We start from the raw sequence: 21,422 nt of genomic DNA, 5'->3' as shown, positions 1-21,422 counted from the left end.
CCAGCCCTAATACTCAAATCCAACATGGTTGCTCAATCAAAAAGTCCAATTGAACATTTTTTTTTTTTAAGGGAGATAAATTATGACATTCTTAAGGAAGTTCAGTGCTGGGGGATGGAAACTTGACATTTCTTGCATCCAATGGAATATCAAGCACTCCCATGACTGGTATAGTTTGGATTAGATGCTGAGACCTTGAAATTATGCAATGGGATAACAGGTACAAATGTACATCACGTCTGGCTGAAATTCTTCTGTTTGGTATTTTATGGCAGTATTAACCCATTTGTCTAAAATGGATTAATGCCTCTGTTAAAATATCAAGAGAGGAATTTGAGGTAAACATATTCTGTACTTGGCCTATGATCCCACAGCTTAATTTCAAGATTTCAGTTAATTACTCTGCCCCAACAGTGTGCCTGAACTGCAACCTCAGAAGAACATGCCTTACTGCACCATTGTGACACTTACATTTCCAAACCAACCATCCTCGTGGTACCTTTCAATCTTTGGAACTGGTCAATTTAATTTGAATTTGTGCCACTTTTCTGAAGTGAGTTCAGACTATTCAAAATCATCCCATCGGTCTGGGCTATGGTTAAGCCCAGGACTCTGGGATCAAAGAGTATTATTCTAATTCACTGTTCCACCCAATATCCAGTCTGTAATTCTATTTATTAGTAATTTCCATTACCAAAGTACAGAAAACTACTTTTAGTTCTATGCAATACATTGTAAAAGCCACATTACACTCGGTGCTTAAAAGGTTCAATGAAAACCATATACAGTAAATGCATAACCCGATATATTTTACTGCAATTTTCATAAATCACACAATTTCATATCAAATCATAAATCGTTCAGATTTTTTTTTCCAAAGAAAATGATACTGTTCCGATATATGAACACCAACTAGGTCAAAAGTGAATGCCCCATTGATTCATAATACAATAGGATCTCTTACGGATTATATATCCTTTCCCTCACCTAATCCAACACTGCTGTTTTCCAATAAATAGCTTAAGTGGTCAAACATGGCTTTTTGATTTTGCCTACTGATTCGGCAGAAATAGCAGAGGAAACGACAACAGTTGGCCACCATCTTTGGGAAGATAATTTCCTAAAGAAAATGCATTGAGAGAACAAAAGAGTCTCAGTTTATTTTGAAAATTATTTTAGAAAACAACTTTAACCGAACAATAATTGAGAAGAAACAGAAAGGTCACTTAGCATTTGGTCCCGGCTTTAAATCCAGGTGGAGTCCCCGCTCAGGTCTGAGTTAAAATTACAGCCGGGTCTCAATGATGTCATTGGGCCACATCATGCATTTGTAAAGAAGGACCCTGTTGGCTCTGGGCGTGTGTCCTTACTGCCTGCTCAGGAGAGCAGGTTAAAATTGCAAATGCTGCGATCGTGGCGGCTTTTGGACAGGCAAGGGCCAGGGCGAATTTACCGACCCACCTTCCAGGTTTCTGCTGAGCGAGTAGGGTTAAAATCCTAGTGTGTCAGTGTCCAGAATTGGCGTATATGGTATCTCATCTGGGATGCTTAAAAAGTGGACAATATTTTTGCCTTCAACAAAGCTGTACCCAGAAACTTTGTTTGTATCTTTTTCTAATTTGGAAACAATTGTCTCCAAACCGAGTACTTTTGATAAAAGAAACTTGGAATATACCTTTGTTATTTTTTAAAATTTACTCAAACATACATATTTAATTTAAAAACTATTAAATGAGTCACATACCACTGAGAATATTGAGTCATCAAAGAAACTTCCTGGGTTCAGCTCTGAAGAGGGACAAAATGGTGCTGGCGTAGCCTCAAAAGACTACAAGATATTCGTAGTTTACAGTTCTTCGGCCGAGTTAGACATAAACTAAAAACTCATTACAGTGATAAGTGAGCTTTCAGCTTATCTGCAAGAAGGAATGAATGTTGAATTGTACTTTAACTAATCAATTCTCTTTTAAATAACCTATTGGGAATATGTATGCAGGAGAAAGAGTGTACAGAAAAGGAATCGAGGTATTGTGACAATATATATTAATGATGTACAAATCCAGGCCCATCTACCTTAGATTCTCCACCTCCGAGCACATTCACCATCACCTCCATCACTGTCTCGTGCATCCCCAGAGCCCTCATTAGATTGGGATGTTGGTAAAATACTTTATTATTCATTATGTCCCTATGTGAAGAAAAGCAAGAATACAAAACACACTACTGAGTACAAATGTTTACTAACAGGTATTGGTTAACTGTTCTGAAAATTCCTCCAACAAGACAAAACGATAGCAAAATACTGCAGATGCTGGAAATCTGAAATAACAACAGAAAATGCTGGAAAAACTCAGCAGGCCAGGCAACATCCGTGGAGAGAAATTAAGAGTCGACGTTTCGGGTGAACCCTTTTTCAAAACTGGAAAGGAAATAAAATAGATCGAAGGCAGGGCTGCGATAGAACAAAAGAAGTGAAGAGACATTAAGAGGTATTCAAAACCAGACGAGATGGTAATAGGACAAGTGGAGACAAAAGACGGCTCTGATTAGGTGTGAAGTGTACTGGCAGAATGGGAGACAGCTGCCATGTGGGAGAGAGAAAAAAAAGGAAAGCGGGGGGGAAGGGAAGACCCAAAACAAAGGGGTGGTGAAAAAAATATATGAGTAAAAATGTAATAGGGGCCGAGGTTATGATCTGAAATTGTTGAACTCGATAGAGAGTCCGGAAGGCAACAACTCCAACAAGGCAACTTTGCTTAACTGTTGATTTCAGAATATTACAGCTGGACCCATTACTTTTATAATAATTTTTAATTTATTAGAATAAGGCACTATTACTGAACCTAAGTACTGTAAATAAAATCAATTTTGGAGCATATCAGCTGACCTATTGAAATGAAAACGGTAAAATAAAATTACAGCTGAAAATAAACCCCAAACAAAAAAAGAGAAAAGGCTGTTAACCCATGTTGTAATTGCTGCTAGTAAAAATGTTCTAGGTTCTAAGAATGTTCTGTCTCCACTTAGATTTTAAACATCTGTTGGGCTACAGTTCTCCTGAGATTGTTCCTTTACTCCCATACCTGTGAGAGCTCGCGCTTTGAGCATTTTCTCGACTGACCAATCCAATTTACAATTTTTGCTTCAATAATTCAGTTTAGTTTACAAATAAAGTGCTGAGCCATCTGGAAATTGCTCAGATTAGCAAAGGGGCTTGGTAATAGAACTAGCAAGAGGGGAAGATTAAGAGATAAGTGAATTTGAAGGTCAGCAGAGAAATGGTTTGATGTTGAGAAGCATATATTGTGTGTTTCTAAACAAGTCATCATTATATAGTCCCCCAAAGCTTTGTAAATGGCTGACTAGTTTCATCGCATATCGCATTATTTGTAGTGCTGACATCTTCTGACTCTTTTTCCATCAACTTAAGACCTATGTCATTTCCAAATCTGCTCCCTCTCTATTTCAATGACCACCTCTATTCATCATCCAAATCTATCTACCCTTTCACTGATGATTCTCCTCTTCATTCAACTCCCTTCAGATTTCAGCAGCTACCATCTCCTTAGTTCATTTCATCTACTGAGATTGTTGTTCTATCTTCTATATCTCTTCCATCACTAAAGTGGCTTGCAAGAAGCTTGCTTTCCTTTTTCATGCCAAACATTTATTTACTCTTTAACAGCTCTTAACTGTCTATAATGCCCAAATTCAAAGAGTTAAGATTGGATTTTGCAGAGTGGGGGGGGGGGGGGAGCGCGGAGGTCAGCGGGCGCGATCGGTGGCGGGTTGGGTGGGAAAGTGGTGTTTTTTCCCCCAGTGGGATCTGGCACAGTTCCCATGGATTGGAGGGTAGCTAATGTTACCCCACTATTCAAAAAAGGTGGTAGAGAGAAAACGGGGAATTATAGACCGGTAAGCCTGACATCGGTAGTGGGGAAAATGCTAGAGTCCATTATAAAAGATGTAATAGCAGAGCACTTGGAAAACAGTGACAGGATCGGACAAAGTCAACATGGATTTACAAAAGGTAAATCATGCTTGACTAATCTACTGGAATTTTTTGAGGATGTAACTGGTAAAATAGGTAAGGGAGAACCAGTGGATGTGGTGTATTTGGACTTTCAGAAGGCTTTCGATAAGGTCCCACATAAGAGATTAGCGTGTAAAGTTAAGGCACGTGGGATTGGGGGCAAGATATTGACTTGGATAGAGAACTGGTTGGCAGACAGAAAGCAAAGAGTTGGAATAAACGGGTCTTTTTCCGAGTGGCAGGCAGTGACTAGTGGGGTACCGCAGGGATCGGTCTTGGACCCCAGCTATTCACAATATACATTAATGATCTAGACAAGGGAACTAGATGTAATATCTCCAAATTTTCAGACAACACAAAGCTGGGTGGGCGTGTGTGCTGTGAGGAGGATGCCGAGAAACTCCAGGATGATTTGGACAGGTTGGGTGATTGGGCAAAAGCATGGCAGATGCAATATAACGTGGATAAATGTGAAGTTATCCACTTTGGTGGCAAAAACAGGAAGGCAGATTATTATCTGAATGGCAATAGATTGGGAGAAGGGGAAGTGCAACGAGACCTGGGTGTCCTTGTGCACCAGTCGCTAAAGGTAAGCATGCAGGTGCAGCAGGCGGTTAAGAAGGCAAATGGCATGTTGGCCTTCGTAGCGAGAGGGTTTGAGTACAGGAACAAGGATGTCTTGCTACAGTTATACAGGGCCTTGGTGAGACCACATCTTGAGTATTATGTGCAGTTTTGGTCACCTTATCTGAGGAAGGATGTTCTTGCCATGGAAGGAGTACAGCGAAGATTCACCAGGCTGATACCTGGGATGGCAGAAATGCCGTATGAGGAGAGATTGGGTCGATTGGGCTTGTACTCGCTGGAGTTTAGAAGAATGAGAGGAGATCTCATTGAAACTTATAAAATTCTGACAGGACTGGACAGACTAGATGCAGGAAGGATGTTCCCGATGGTCAGGGAGTCCAGAACCAGGGATCACAGTCTAAGGATAAGAGGTAGGCCATTTAGGACAGAAATGAGGAGGAATTTCTTCACCCAGAGAGTGGTGAACCTGTGGAATTCTCTACCACAGAAGGCAGTAGAGGCCAATACATTAAATATATTCAAGGAGGAGTTGGATATATTTCTTAAGGCTAAAGGGATCAAGGGGTATGGGGAGAAAGCAGGGACCGGGTACTGAATTTGGATGATTAGCCATGATCGCATTGAATGGCGGAGCAGGCTCGAGGGGCCGAATGGCCTACTCCTGCTCCTATCTTCTATGGGCCCTGCAGTGAACCCACTGCCATGCGCCTTTACCAAATGTTGGGTCTGTCAGTGCTGAGCAGACCCAACACGCAGCGGCAGGGGAGACAATTAAAATCATTAGTGGCTTGTTTACAGCCACTTATCAATGTTTTTTCCCCAGCTTTTTGGAGTTGACAGGTCGCCCACCGGTTTCCCGCTGTGCCTAGACCTCATCTGTGAAGCTGAGGTGGGAGGTCAGTGGCCATTGAATCAGCTGATGAGTTGACAGCTTCAAATGTCAAGTCAGAGCTCCCAGTTGATTAAGATATGTTCCCTTAACCACTAGCTTCTCTAAACTGCATTTCCACAACACAATCACTATGCTGTAAATCGTTACACAAGTCTCCATCCAGTCTGACCTCATTACCTCTCCTACCATTGACAGATCGCTTCTGGCCTCTCTACTTCACCTGCCAGCAATTCCATCAGCATGGGTGCCCTTGAAACTCCCTCATCTTGGTCCTCAGAATCCCACCACGATCAGCCCCAATACCAGCAGCACCAACAACAACACCAACCTTCTCCACAATCACCTGATGCTGCACAGGACACAGGGCATCAGCACCCGACTACTTTGCTGGCCAGGGATGGCCTCCCCATGGCCAGATTTACTTCACTTGATGCTGTATACCCTGGCTGCCACATGATGCGCCAGGTTGGCACCACCCCACACCAACACCATAAAGCATCCCTACAATGCCCAAGCATCACATCCCCGTCACTCTGCCTTCCCTACCCTACTCCTACAAAGTTCATTAAATATATTCAAGAAGGAGTTGGATATATTTCTTAAGGCTAAAGGGATCAAGGGATATGGGGAGAAGGCAGGGACAGGGTACTGAATTTGGATGATCAGCCATGATCTCGTTGAATGGCGGAGCAGGCTCGAAGGGCCGAATGGCCTACTCCTGCTCCTATCTTCTATGTTTCTATGTTTTAAGCCATTCCTTTCACACTCATCACCATTGCGGGGGTTACCGTTATGTCCCACCAATCGCTGCAACTCACTAAGCCGCTTTTGAAGGTGCACACAAATCTGTCCAAGAATGCAAAGTGTTGAAAATAAAGATTTCAATGTTTGATACCACATTAACAGAAGCTTTACATGAATATTGCATAAAACACCCACGTGCCTACCCTTGTGTGTTGTTAGTTGGTATGATTGGACTAGGATGAGGGTGAGTGTGAAGGGTAGCTAGTGAGATGGGGATGTGATAATGTAGATAGAGAGGGACGGGTGGAGGTGCAAGGTAAGTTGGTGTGAGTAAGGATGTGCAGGAGTAGGGTAGGGAAGGCAGAGTGACAGGGATGTGATGAGAGGCACAGCAGCATAAGGTTGAGTGTGGCTTTGTACTAACGTTTCATGATCTACTGAGATCATTGATACATTTGTGACACTGCAGCCTGGTCCTCCTGACCACTTCCCTGCTTGTGCCCTCCTCTGCAATGTGGAACCAGGCTGTGTTGATCTCCCGGGGAGGTGTCTTCCGCCCATCGGAACGGAAGGGGATGTCCCTGCATGCTGTGACTCATGGGAGAGCCTGGGTGCAGCCCTGCACCTCTGTGCAGTGCTTGTCAGTGTTTGCAGCACCTCAATGCTGTAGAACAATGACAGCACAAATGTCAAGGTAAATTTGGCCATGGTCCCTTTAAGGAAAATGACTGACTACGCGTCATCAAATGACGTCACCAGACCCGCTTTCTCTAACTGGCCGGGAAATGCGCTGTGCGGGCTTAATAAGCCCAATCAGGAGAAATTCATTTCAGAGGCCGGGATGGAGACAGCAGCGGGTTCGGGGCCTGCCACCAACGTTGCCCGCCACAGACTCACCGAGGTTAATAAAATCGCAGCCCCAGTCCCACTCCCAGCCAAGAATCCTTGGGTCTCCCCTCTCCCTCTCCCGACCGGCATCAGCTGTGCAATTCCACCCCCAGCACTTGCCTTATGATAGGGTCCGATGACTTGGGCCCCCGTCAAAATCCAGCTCCCACCTCATTTCCTGTGCGTTTCGGTCGAGAAACAGATCTGAACTATTCAACCGAGGCTCGGGCCTCATGCTGAGGAGTCCGCGGGGGGGTTTCCCTCCCACTTTAAAATCGGGGTTATGGAGTCAGTTGTTGGAGGAGAGTTGTTCTCATTTGCATAAACTGTTTATTGAAGCAGTTTTCTCAATTCCTTCATACCCTCCAGACCTATGAACTAATGGGGGTAATTTTAACATAACTTGCCAGGAGGGAAACCCATGGTCTCGGGTGGAACGTGGGTTTTACACCCTGCCCAATATTATTCTCTGTTGAGTTCAACGGAGAATAAAATTGGGCGAGGCGTAAAACTAGTGTTGCACCTGATCTCATCAGTTTCCCAATGGCTGGGTTAGGTTAAGATTGGCCCCAACAGTATGTGGCAAATGGTGTTAAGTTACAGTCTAAAAAAAAGTACTCCCTCATAATGCTTCAAAAACATAGGCTTGAAATAACACAGCGGGACGGTGGGTAGACAAGCCTAACCCATTTGTCGGAAATTCCTCTCACAACTACTTTTTGGAGGCATAAACCCACCAACATAAATGGGTTAACACCTCCAACCCAAAAGTAGTTGAGGGAGGAATTTCAGGCAATCATATTAATCATTCATAATCCCAAATATATAATCTATCATATAATGTTAAAAATTGTTTTTCAGTTTGAAAAAGGTAAATATAAATAGTCACTAACATTTGAAAAGTGAATCAGCTCAGTATAAAGGTAATTTACGTACCATCGCTCATACATTTGAAGTTATACTTAAGCTACACAAAGACTAAATTTTGTTTACTCACCCAAGCCCACGGATCATCAACTTCTCCTCTTCTTTACCCATTCTGACACTTAGAAGAGATCTGATCTGTCCGAGTGAAGCAAGTAAGTTTATTGTGTCCTCCACAGACACTCCATTTATTGTATAGGTCTTGGGTAAAGCACGAACAAGCTCACCAATGCCATCATACTGCCGGTGTAACAACACAAACATGGCCCTAACTAACTCGGGGTCTTCAATCACTGACTCCTGGGCCCACCGTACCATGGTCTCGGAGATCAACTGCTGAAGAGTGGCTAAAAAAAATAATCAAAAATCGGACATTCACTTCAATGGACAGGTTTAAAAAATCCTGACAGCATATTCCTGGAGATACCTTGGCAAATATGCAAATTGCTATTATATATTCATATCTAATACATAGTACAAGTAACAGTGAAGCTGTATTGCTGTATGGTGGCATAAGAATATAAACTAGCAAGAAATATAAAAACAGATTGTAAGAGCTTCTACACGTATGTAAAAAGGAAGAGTAGCAAAAGCAAGCGTTGGTCCCTTAAAGGCTGAGACAGGTGCAATTATAATAGGGAATAAGGAAATGGCAGAGACTTTAAACAAATATTTTGTATCTGTCTTCACAGTAGAAGACACAAATAGCATACCAAAAATAGTGGGGAACCAAGGGGCTATTGAGAGTGAGGAGCTTAAAGTAATTAATATCAGTAGAGAAAAAAATACTTGAGAAACTAAATGGGACTAAAAGCCAGCAAATCCCCTGGACCTGATGGCCTACATCCTAGGGTTCTAAAAGAGGTGGCTGCAGAGATAGTAGATGCACTGGTTGTGATCTTCCAAAATTCCCTAGATTCTGGAACGGTCCCAGCAGATTGGAAGATAGCAAATATAGCCCTGCTATTCAAAAAGCGGGGAGAGAGAAGGCAGGGAACTACAGGCCAGTTAGCCCGATATCAGTCATCGGGAAAATGCTGGAATCCATTATTAAGGAAGTGGTAACAGGACACTTAGAAAATCATAATGATTAGGCAGAGTCAACAAGGTTTTATGAAAGGGAAATCATGTTTAACAAATTTATGAGAGTTTTTTGAGGATATAACTAGCAGGGTAGATAAAGGGGAACCAGTGGATGTAATATATTTGGATTTCCAGAAGACATTTGATAAGGTGCCTCATAAAAGGTTGCTACACAAGATAAGGGCTCATGGGATTGGGGGTAATATGGATAGAGGATTGGTTAACGGACAGAAAACAGAGAGTAGGGATAAACGGGTCATTTTCCGGTTGTCAGGCTGTAACTAGTGGGGTGCTGTAAGGATCAGTGCTTGGGCCTCAGCTATTTACAATCTATATTAATGACTTAGATGAAGGGGCCGAGTGCAATGTATCCAAGTTTGCTGACAACACAAAGCTAGGTGGGAAAGTAAACTGTGATGAAGACACAAAGAGCCTGCAAAGGGATATAGACAGATTACCGGGCGATTAGTATGTGGGGTTATTCGCTTTGGTAGGAAGAATAGAAAAACAAGATATTTTTTAAATGGAGAGAAACTATTAAATGTTGGTGCTCAGAGAGATTTAGGTGTCCTCGTACAGGAACAGAGAAAGTTAGCATGCAGGTACTGCAAGCAATTAGGAAGGCAAATGGCATGTTGACCTTTATTGCAAGGGGGTTGGAGTACAAGAGTGAGGAAGTCTTGCTACAACTGTACTTCTTAGGCAGTCCCTTGGAACCGAGGATGACTTGCTTCCACATTAAAAATTAGTTCTCAGGTGACTGATGAGTCCAATGCGGGACGTACAGTCTCTGTCACAGGTAGGGCAGACGGTGGTTGAAGGGGCGGGTGGGTTGACGTGCGCTCCTTGCACTTGGCTTCCGCTTGCTCCCGGCGAAGAGACTTGAGGTGTTCGGCGCCTTCCCAGATGCTTCTCCTCCACTTTGTGCGGTCTTGGGCCAGAGATTCCCAGGTGTCAGTGGGGATGTTGCACTTTTTCAAGGAGGCTTTGAGGGTGTACAATTTTACAGGGCTTTGGTGAGACCACAACTGGAGTACTGTGCACAATTTTTGGTCTTCTTATCTGAGGATAGATATACTTGCCTTAGCGGTGGTGCAACAAAGGTTCACTAGATTGATTCCTGGGATAAGAGGGTTTTCCTGTGAGGAGAGATTGAGTCTATACTCTCTGGAGTTTAGAAGAATGAGAGGTGATCTCATTGAAATATACAAGATTCTGAGGGGGATTGACAGGGTAGATGGTGAGAGGTTGTTTCCCCTGGCTGGAGAGTCTAGAACTAGGGGGCATAGTCTCAGGATAAGGGGTCAGCCATTTAAGACTGAGATGAGGAGGAATTTCTTCAATCAGAGGGTTGTGAATCTTTGTAATTCTCTACCAGAAAGGGCTGTGGATGCTGAATCGTTGAGTATATTCAAGGCTGAGATAGATAGATGTTTGGACTCTAGGGGAATCGATGGATATGGAGATCGAGCGGGAAAGTGGAGTTGAGGATGAAGACCAGCCATGATCTTATTGAATGGCCTACTCCTGCTCTTAATTCTTATGCTTTTATGTCTCTTAAAAGGGCGGGTCATGAGCTGGGATCACTGAAACTACAGGCAATCACTTGTAACAACGCTGAGAAACAAACACTCACTGGGCTTCTTTGCCTCCTGTTCCATTGGATTCTCTTTCTGCCGTTTCTTTAAGTACGTCACTTTTTCCACCAGGTTCATAAGCCGACCCCTGATTGTGGAGTCACTGTCATCGTTATTCGCTTCTTCTTCTTCCAGCTCAATACCTGAAACAGAGTAAATGTAACTTCCTGTAGCTCCTGAAATCCCATCCAAATTAACAGCAGTTAGAAAACAAACCAAGGAAGAGTGCCCCCTTTGTGAAGTTGTTTTAAAAATGACTCATTTTATGTTGCCTACTTAATTCTGTGAAGAAAGTTATGCAACGGTAGAGAATGGTTTAATCGTAAAGTAATCATTAAGGGAGTGCCTTGTGCATTGAGTGGTGCTGGAGTTTTGCTAAGTGGGAGAAAAATCATTTAAGTGTATTTTGTGAATTTTAGTGTGTTAAGAAGTCAATTATTTGAAGTAAGTTTAATTTTTTAAGGGTTTTTTAAACTCTTGGGCAGTTTAAACCGGAAGTAGAATCCGGGTATAAAAGGGGAGGGGCTAGTGCAGTGCACGGAGTGCCTTGTGCATTGAGTGGTGCTGGAGTTTTGCTAAGTGGGAGAGTTCGGATAAGTGGGAGGTGAGGGTGTGTTTTTTGCTCTGTTTTGTTCCCCACTCCCAGGCTTGGACAACACTGCGGAGGCGGAGCAGCGAGACGAGTCAACCAAACAGGCCCCACAGACAGTATTCAAGGAGGAGGTTGGTGATCAGCTGGTTGGTTGGTTTTCTTCCTTCTCTTCTCTTTTATACCTTTAAGTTGGTAAGTCCTTTGAATAGTGGTGTGACATCATCTATATCCGGGCAGGGTCTTCATAACTAATAATAAGACATTTAATTAATTATATAGAATGGAGCAGGTGATGTGTTACTGTTGCGAGATGTGGGAGCCGGTGGTCCCCATTGAGGCTCACGGTGATTACATCTGCGACAAGTGTTTACTGCTAGAGGAACTCAAGTTCCATGTTATGGAGCTTGAGACCGAGCTTCAGACACTGCGACACATCAGGGAGGGGGAGAAGTTCCTGGACTCTATGTTTCAGGAGATGGTCACACCTATGAAGTTAATTACTGCAGATGTAGTCCGTGGTCAGGGACAGGACGGTGTGACTACGAGTGAGGAAGGTACAGGGATCCAGGATGTAGTGTTGAAGGAGACGCAGCCCTTGTTCTTGTCCAGCAGGATCGAGGTACTTACTCCCTGTGAGGGCGGGAGCGGGGACTGCAGGGAGGATGAGCAACCTGGCCACAGCACCGTGGTACAGGGGGCCATTCAAGTGGAGGGAGTAAAAAGAAATGTTGTAGTGGTAGGGGATAGTATCATTAGGGGGATAGATAGGGTTCTCTGCAGTCAAGAGCGGGACTCCCGAAGGTTGTGTTGCCTGCCTGGTGCGAGGGTTAAGGACATCTCTTCTGGGCTGGAAAGAAACTTGGAGTGGGAGGGGGAGGATCCAGTTGTCGTGGTCCATGTTGGTACAAACGACGTAGATAGGACAAGGAAGACGGTTCTGTTAAAGGAGTATGAGCAGCTAGGGGTCAAATTAAAAAACAGAACCTCAAGGGTAATAATCTCTGGGTTATTACCTGAGCCACGAGCGAATATGGCTAGGATAAATAAAATTAAAGAGTTAAATGCGTGGCTCAAAGACTGGTGTGGGAGAAATGGGTTTTGCTTCTTGGGACACTGGCACCAATACTGGGACAGGAGGGAGCTGTTCCGTTCGGACGGACTCCACTTCGCCAGTGCTGGGACTAGAGTCCTGGCGAATCATATAACTAGGGCTGTAGAGAGGGCTTTAAACTAATTAGTGGGGGGGAGGTTTCTAGAGAACAAATAATAGAAATGACAACAGAGAAGGTCATAGGCTTAGGTAGCAGTGGGGGAATTAAAAAAACAGAATGTGTCAGGAAGGGACAGAAGGTATGGAGCAAAAAGTAAAGTACTAAAAAGGGAAAAAACAGGAACTAAGTTTTACAAAACATATTTGAAAGTTCTTTATCTGAATGCACGTAGCATTCGTAACAAAATGAATGAGTTAACGGCACAAATAACGACATATGGGTATGATCTTGTGGCCATTACAGAAACATGGCTGCAAGGTGACCATGACGGGAATTAAACATACCAGGTTATTTAACGATCAGGAAGGGCAGGCAGGAAGGGAGAGGAGGTGGGGTGGCTATGTTAATAAAGGAAGGAATCACTATAATAGAGAAATGATATTGGGTCAAAGGAGCAGGATAGTGAAACAGTTTGGGTGGAGATAAGGAATAATAAGGGGAAAAAAACACTAGTGGGTGTAGTCTATAGGCCTCCGAACAGTTGCAACTCTGTTGGACGGAGTATTAATCAGGAAATAGTTGAGGCTTGTAATAAGGGAACAGCTATAATTATGGGGGATTTTAATTATCATATTAACTGGACAAATCAAATTGGGCAGAGCAGCCTTGAGGATGAGTTCATTGGGTGTATTAGGGATGGGTTTCTTGAACAGTATGTAACTGAACCGACCAGGGGGCAAGCAACCTTAGATCTGGTCCTGTGTAACGAGACAGGATTAATTAAAAATGTCCTAGTAAAGGATCCCCTTGGAATGAGTGACCATAACATGGTTGAGTTCCATATTCAAGTAAAGGGTGAGAAGGTTGGATCTCAAACAAGCGTGCTGAGCTTGAATAAAGGAGACTATGAAGGTATGAGAGCGGAATTGATTAGAGTGGACTGGGAAAATAGATTAAAGGGTAAGACGGTACATGATCAGTGGTGTACATTTAAGGAGTTATTTTACAACTTCCAAAAAATATATATTCCACTGAGGAAAAAAGGGTGTAAGAGAAAAGATAGCCATCCGTGGCTAAGTAAAGTAATTAAGGATAGTATCCGACTAAAAACAAGGGCATATAAGGTAGCCAAATCTAGTGGGAGGATGGAAGATTGGGAAGTCTTTAAAAGACAGCAAAAATAACTAAAAGATTGATTAAGAAAGGGAAGGTAGATTATGAAAGTAAATTAGCAAAAAATATAAAAAGAGACAGTAAAAGTTTCTATAGTTATATAAAAAGAAAAAGGGTGGCTAAAGTAAACATTGGTCCCTTAGAGGATGAGACTGGGAAATTAATGGTGGGAAACATGGAGATGGCAAAAACACTGAACAATTATTTTGTATCAGTCTTTACAGTAGAGGACACTAAGAATATCCCAACACTGGACAAACAGGGGGCTCTAGGGGGGGAGGAACTAAATACGATTAAAATCACTAAGGAAGTGGTACTTGGTAAAATAATGGGACTCAAGGCGGATAAATCCCCTGGACCTGATGGCTTGCATCCTAGGGTCTTGAGGGAAGTAGCGGTAGGGATTGTGGATGCATTGGTAATAATTTTCCAAAACTCACTGGACTCAGCAAAGGTCCCGGCAGATTGGAAAACTGCTAATGTAATACCCTTATTTAAAAAGGGTAGTAGGCAGAAGGCTGGAAACTATAGACCTGTTAGCCTAACATCTGTGGTTGGTAAAATGTTAGAATCCATTATTAAGGAGACAGTAACGGGACATTTGGATAAACATAATTTAATAGGACAAACTCAGCATGGTTTCATGAAGGGGAAGTCATGTTTGACAAATTTGCTGGAGTTTTTTGAGGAAGTAACATACAGGGTGGATAAAGGGGAACCAGTGGACGTAGTGTATTTAGACTTCCAAAAGGCATTTGACAAGGTGCCACACAAAAGATTATTGCTCAAGATAAAAAATCACGGGATTGGGGGTAATATTCTGGCGTGGGTGGAGGATTGGCTCTCTAACAGAAAGCAGAGAGTTGGGATAAATGGTTCGTTCTCAGATTGGCAACCAGTAACTAGTGGTGTTCCGCAGGGGTCAGTGCTGGGTCCCCAACTCTTTACAATCTATATTAACAATTTGGAGGAGGGGACCGAGTGTAACATATCAAAGTTTGCAGATGATACAAAGATGGGACGGAAAGTAGTGAGTGAGGAGGACATAAAAAACCTGCAAAGGGACATAGACAGGCTAAGTAAGTGGGCAGAGATTTGGCAGATGGAATACAATACTGGAAAGTGTGAGGTTATGCACTTTGGCTGGAAAAATCATAGAGCAAGTTATCATCTTAATGGCAAGAAACTGGAAAGTACTGTAGTACAAAGGGATCTGTGGGTCCTGGTGCACGAAACTCAAAAAGTTAGTATGCAGGTGCAGCAAGTGATCAAGAAGGCCAATGGAATGTTGGCTTTTATTGCTAGGGGGATGGAGTATAAAAACAGGGAGGTATTGCTGCAGTTGTACAAGGTATTGGTGAGACTGCACCTGGAACACTGCATACAGTTTTGGTGTCCATACTTAAGAAAAGACATACTTGCTCTCGAGTCAGTACAAAGAAGGTTCACTTGGCTAATCCCGGGGATGATGGGGTGGTCATATGAGGAGAGGTTGAGTAGATTGGGACTCTACTCATTGGAGTTCAGAAGAATGAGAGGCGATCTTATTGAAACATATAAGATTGTGAAGGGGCTTGATCGGGTGGATGCGGTGAGGATGTTCCCAATGATGGGTGAAACTAGAACTAGGGGGCATAATCTTAAAATAAGGGGCTGCTCTTTCAAAACTGAGATGAGGAGAAACTTCTTCACTCAGAGGGTGGTAGGTTTGTGGAATTTGCTGCCCCAGAAAGCTGTGGAAGCTACATCATTAAATAAATTTAAAACAGAAATAGACAGTTTCCTAGAAGTAAAGGGAATTAAGGGTTACGGGGAGCGGGCAGGAAATTGGACATGACTCTAGGTTCGGAATGGTCATGGCCCTGTGGGTAGTGGAGTGGGCCCAGGGGCCGTGTAGCCTGGTTCTGCTCCTACTGTGTTCTAATTCTGTTAGATTTCAGGAGATGGGTTTATTCCTGTTCCTGGCTGGGGTGGAGATCGCCTTTACAGAAGGTAAGTACTGTAGAAAATATAGGGACAGAGTGATCTCCTGTAAGAATTTCGATCGCCTAGATGGGTCGGAGAGGAATTTCCCAGATTTTTTTCTCCCAAATTGGCCATTGGGTCTTTATCTGGTTTTTCGCCTCTCCCAGGAGATCACATGGGTTCGGGTGGATGCACAGTGATAGAAGATTTGAGGTTAGGATCAGATCAGCCATGATCTTATTGAATGGTGGAGCAGGCTCGAGGGGCCGATTGGCCTACTCCTGCTCCTATTTCTTATGTTCTTATGTTCTTATTAAAGTCTCTCGTCGATAAAATGTCTTAATCTTGTCAATAACCAGCTATTAAAATTTGTGGGCAGAAAATGATTGCTTCAGTTTACACAAATACTGGAAACAGACAGCAAAATTAGATGGACAATTTTTTGATATTTTCTCATTTCATAAATACACCTGATGTAGGGAAAGTCAAGATTTATCAATAATCAACATTGACTTATTTGCAAAACATCAACTGTATGTAAATAGATTCATTTCATGGAGGTCCATTTTCACACCCTTCACCTGATGTTAATGGGGCAATAATGGCCTATAAATGGGGTCGATAGCCTTACCGCCCCGCTAACACTGGCAATGTGGTTGGCAGCATTTTAAAAGGGGCCTACTTCTGGGTGTTCAAAGAGCCCACCTGTTTAAGGCAATAGGCCCCTTTTAATATGGAAATTGCAGTCCTACGACATAAATATGACCCCAATTGCCAGTTTAGGTAGGAAAGGGTCAGAGCCTGTTCACGTTTCCTTTGAGTAAATTACAGCTTTTTACTCACAGTCTATAATTGTTTAGGTAAGTGTCAGAAGATCGTACAGGAACTAAGTTTTGTTTTGTGAGAATATCAATGCATTGAACTCGCCATCTGTGATTTTCACACTTGAATTTTAAAATTCAGCCATGAATGTTTTGTTTTGAATAATTGCAATGATTCAATGCCTCTCGTCACAATTGCTAGAAGCTTTCAAACCCTTCTAAAAAAAAAATCATGCTAATAGGTGTTCATTGATGATTCACTGTGCTCCTTGTGGTATTATTGTATTTATCCCATAGCTTGGCATTTTACTGCCAATGTATAAAGGGTTTATGTATAGTAGCATGGTTTAATGGGGGAAACCATTATTTCAGATACCATATGAATTAGGCTTTGTTCTCCTAAGTATGTTCTCAGTTATAATAAAGATATGTCAAAGTAAGCACCGCAGAAACACTGACCACAATGTGCCATGAGGTCTTCATGGAAATCCAACAGTTCTTCGCGTACTTCTACAGGGCAAGGACACTCACGTCTGTCATTTTTAAAACTCAGCAACATGTTAATCTGAAAACAAAATAAATACATTTATCTTATGACTAAGCTGTCATCTGGTATATAAACTATGTCACAGGCTCACTGTATAAATTAAGAGGTGCAATTTTCAAAAACGTCATAAATGTATTTGGGCCTTTCATTCTTTTCCCATTTCAAACAGTCTTGTGATTTATTTGTACTAGGAATGTACAGAAACGTTCAAGATTTGCTGTGGGCTATGAAGGGCGTTAAGAGTTCGTTTTTCACATTCCAGTCTTGTCCCTCCTCCAAATGCTACTCTTGTCAATTTAGAAATTAATTAAACTTTTTTAAGTCTACAGATATGTGTTTCATACATTAAGCACGATAAAATCTTGAATGCTGTGTGGTATAAATAAAGACCATTAAAAAATTTTTTTTAACCGACTTCCACCAATAAATGCCCAGATTTGTGCGGATCAGTAAAAAACCAACCTCCACCTGCTTCTCACCTTCAAAGACAAGAATTCTCCCTGCTCCCAGTGGATCCTGAGATGAGCGCGCGTTGCGCTAGTGATGTCGTCACACATGTCACTAGCGCGATGCACGCATATCCCAGGACCTGACTTTCAGCAACAACTCTGGAAGGGAAGCAACTTTAGGTAAGTTATTGCTCATAGGCTGTTTAAAAACCGGAAGAAAAATTGAAGTATTGATCTTCCCAACCCCAAGCAACCTCAGATACACTTGAAATTTCAGAAATGTCAAAGCAGAAAAGAATTACTAAGTTGGTAGCCCAATGAAGCACATGGTTTTGCTACCAACCACTGACCCATGAAATTGAAGCTGTATGCAACTGCAACAAAATTGTTCCCCAATGAATATGGAAAGAAAGAAATGAAAGAAATTGCATACAGCGTCTTTCACGGCCTCAAGGCGTCTCAGAGTGCTTTATCGCCAATGAAGTACATTTGAAGTGTAGTCACTGTTGGTAATGTAAGAAATGCAGCAGCCAACTTGCGCTCAGCAAGCTCCCACAAAAAGCAATGAGATAATGAACCAGATAATCAGTTTTAGTGATGTTGGTTGAGGGATAAATATTGGCCAGGACACCGGCAGAAGTCCCCTGCTCTTCTTCAAATAGTGCCATGGGATTTTTTACATTCCCCTGAAAGGGCAGACGGGACCTCAGTTCAACATCTCAACTGAAAGATGACTTCTCTAACGGTGCAGCACACCCTCAGTCCTACACTGCAATGTCAGCCTAGATTGTGTGCTCATCTGTGGAGTGGGGCTTGAACCCATAACCTTCTGACCCAGAGTTCAAGAGTGTGACCACTAAGCAAGGCTGGTACTTTGTACTTTAAAGCTGGATAGCTTCAAAAAGTTTCAGTCTGAGATGTTGTGAGTTAGTCTGTTACCTCTTACTCAATAAAGGCGCCGAACACCTCGAGTCTCTTCGCCGGGAGCAAGCGGAAGCCAAGCGCAGGCAGCGCAAGGAGCGCACGTCAACCCAAGCACCCCACCCACCCGCCCCTTCAACCACCGTCTGCCCCACCTGTGACAGAGACTATAGGTCCTGCATTGGACTCATCAGTCACCTGCGAACTCATTTTTAATGTGGAAGCAAGTCAACCTCGGTTCCGAGGGACTGCCTAAGAAGAAGAAGAGACTCAATAATGATAGAACAGCCTGGTAGTACAGCAAGCTGGCAGAGTAGTAAGATATAAGAAAGGTTATGTAGTAAAATGGAAGGATGGACTTTTCATTCTGTTCATATTCAATCGAGGAATAATCCGCACCAATATTTCAAAATATAAAACTTCACAAATTTATTCAAACACAAAGCTATTGGCCCGTAATTTGCGGTCAGCGGCGAAGCAAAGGCATGCGCCATTGGCCCCGAAGACAGCTTCCCACAAAGATCTCACGAGCTCTATGGCGAGAAGATCGGCTTTTTTTGACGTTCAGTTGAGATCAGTGAAACGTAATGGGAATTCCTTAACGCGAGCTGCTGTGACGTCAACAAGCTGTCGAAGCAGCCAATCACAATGCAGAATTCTCACAGGCCGCAAACCAGGAAGTGAAGAAGCTCCTTTTATTCTAACTTTTTAAAAATGTTAGAGAGCAAAACAAAGATTGGGGCTCTTGCATGGGGAAAAGGTAAACCTGAAATAAATATGAATAAACTTTTTTAAAAATCTAAGTTTTTTTTAAAGTTTCTTAAAAATTGTAATTTTTATTAAAATAGAGAAAGTTGACACTCCACAAAATTAAAATTAGTTTTTCAGGGCCATAACTTTTGTTTAACAGTCAATACATTGTTAAAACCCCAGTTACACCTAATCCAACAAGGTCTAACTTTTAATGGGGTATTTAATAGCGATATCCCCGTGGAAAAGCCGAAGTTTTCGTCAGTTTCACCGATTTCCCTGATTACACTGATTGTTGGATATGGGTGGGGGCGGGCACAGGGGCCCTGTGTCAGAGCAGTGAATGACTGACCGCAACTTCAGGATTTCTACGTTAGGCTGTTCATGCGTCGTTATTAGCCACCACAAATTCTAGGCCAATGTAAAAATTAACAGACTTTAAAAATTAGCAAGGTATTCGGTATTAAAGGCGACAAAAGTAAGGAGACATAAAAAAAAAATCTAAGACATATAGGGGGCGATATTCCCCTTGTTTGTGCCTCCAGCAGGAGGCGCTAATGAGGCGCAAATGGCTTTTCGCTTCCCCCCCCCACCTCGAGGTGATAACCGTGCCTCTGGCGAAATTCTGCAGGAGGTTAGGGGCAGCGCGACTGCGTATTGCCCCGATCTTCTGTGCCCGGAGATCATGACGTCATCTCTGGGCACTCGCGCCCCGGCAGCAGCACGGCCGAAGTTAACGACTGCTGCAGGGGTCGCGAACAGTGAGGCCGGCCGCTCGCGGGGCGCAACTTAAAGGCGCGGCGGTGGACGGCCGGCCAAAAGAGAAAGCCGATTTTTTTTTAAATGTATTTTCGGCTACCGGTCGCGGTGTCCGTGTCACGATCGCTGAGCCTGGCACTCTGCTCGAGTGTCGGGCTGATCGCGCGGCACTCCCGCTCCCCGGTGACCCAGAAATCGACAATGAAACCGGCAGAGCTCGCAGCGTGGGGCTGCTGAGCACATCGCCCCGGATCGGGACATTCCCCACATCTTGTGCTCCAAGAGACATGTGGAGCACTTGACTTAGCGCTCCACTTCCCTCTTAGAGCAAAAAGAGGGAATTTAACAAATGTTTGAAAAGGTTAGCGCCTGGCACCAACTTTCCAGACATTTTTCACTTAGCGCCCCAAACGGCCCTCTTGGGGATTTTCTCCCCCATCAAGTCAATAATTAACTACCCACTCCACCTAGTTCAGGTTTCCTTACCTGCTCCTGTGGAGGTGATCGGAATTCTTTTGTTTTCCTGGCGGTCAATGCAGCAGACATATTTAATGCCTGCATCACTTCGTTATATCGGAACCTTTGGTTATCCTGAAGCTTTAACACAAAGTCATCTGAAAAGGCGACAATGGCTTCAATCCGATGACGGAGTTGACAGTCACACAAATACTGCAAAAGGTGGCACATCTGGGGAATAGGAAGTCATAATATCAACCCATGCTCATGTGTTGACATTGCCAGTATCTCTTTCCAGTAATTGGTGCAAACTATGTAAACATTCGTGGAATACTAGCTACAGGAAACTCTCTTTTAACCGGCACCTAAATATCCGGAAATCTCTCTTAACCGGCAAAATTCAGGAGTAGGTTCAGGTAAGTTTTACTGTATATTAGTGCCCGTGTAACCGGGGTTCCTGGATCTGTGGCCGTGTAACCGGGGTTCCTGGATCTGTGGCCGTGTAACCGGGATTCCTGGATCTGTGGCCGTGTAACCGGGATTCCTGGATCTGTGGCCGTGTAACCGGGATTCCTGGATCTGTGGCCGTGTAACTGGGGTTCCTGCACCTGTGGCCGTGCAACAGGGACTCCTGGATCTGTGGCCGTGTAACCGGGACTCCTGCACATGTGCCGTGTAACCGGGACTCCTGCACCTGTGGGCGTGTACGAGGCTCTTGTACCTTAGTAAGTATACCTCTCTGTAATCCGGACTTTTTGATCAACCGGCACCACGCCGGTCTCGTCGGTGCCGGATAAAAAAGAGTTTCCTGTACTTCAATTTCACTCTTCTCATATAGCTGCCTTGCAATGGTTTCACAGTAGCTTATAACAAAAACTGTTCCGAAAGAGAATTTTTTTTATTGTGATCTATTGCAAGAAATTCCCTTTTCAAAATATATTTAATTGTTTTCATTTTAAATTATTCACAAGTTTTAAAAGGAACTTGAA

The 21,422-nt window shown here is 43.2% G+C and overlaps 1 protein-coding gene across 1 annotated transcript in view; it reads right to left on the bottom strand.

Annotated features, from left to right (window-relative positions):
- The window catches only part of ryr2a (ryanodine receptor 2a (cardiac)), a 957,985-nt gene that overhangs the window by 271,706 nt on the left and 664,857 nt on the right, over positions 1–21,422 (bottom strand). The window contains exons 37-42 of the mRNA XM_085980259.1: positions 20,464–20,664; positions 17,011–17,116; positions 10,789–10,932; positions 8,143–8,416; positions 2,074–2,188; positions 988–1,120 (exon numbers count right to left, since the gene is read on the bottom strand). Coding sequence (XP_085836385.1) covers positions 988–1,120; positions 2,074–2,188; positions 8,143–8,416; positions 10,789–10,932; positions 17,011–17,116; positions 20,464–20,664 — 973 coding nt within the window. The remainder of the gene's footprint in view (positions 1–987; positions 1,121–2,073; positions 2,189–8,142; positions 8,417–10,788; positions 10,933–17,010; positions 17,117–20,463; positions 20,665–21,422) is intronic.

This window comes from Somniosus microcephalus, chromosome 3 (genome assembly GCF_052327205.1).
Source record: "Somniosus microcephalus isolate GS21.2 chromosome 3, FLI_Smic_1.0, whole genome shotgun sequence".
Taxonomy (NCBI): domain Eukaryota; kingdom Metazoa; phylum Chordata; class Chondrichthyes; order Squaliformes; family Somniosidae; genus Somniosus; species Somniosus microcephalus.
The sequence above is the reverse complement of the archived record's forward strand: the minus strand, read 5'-3'. Positions and strand labels throughout refer to the sequence as shown.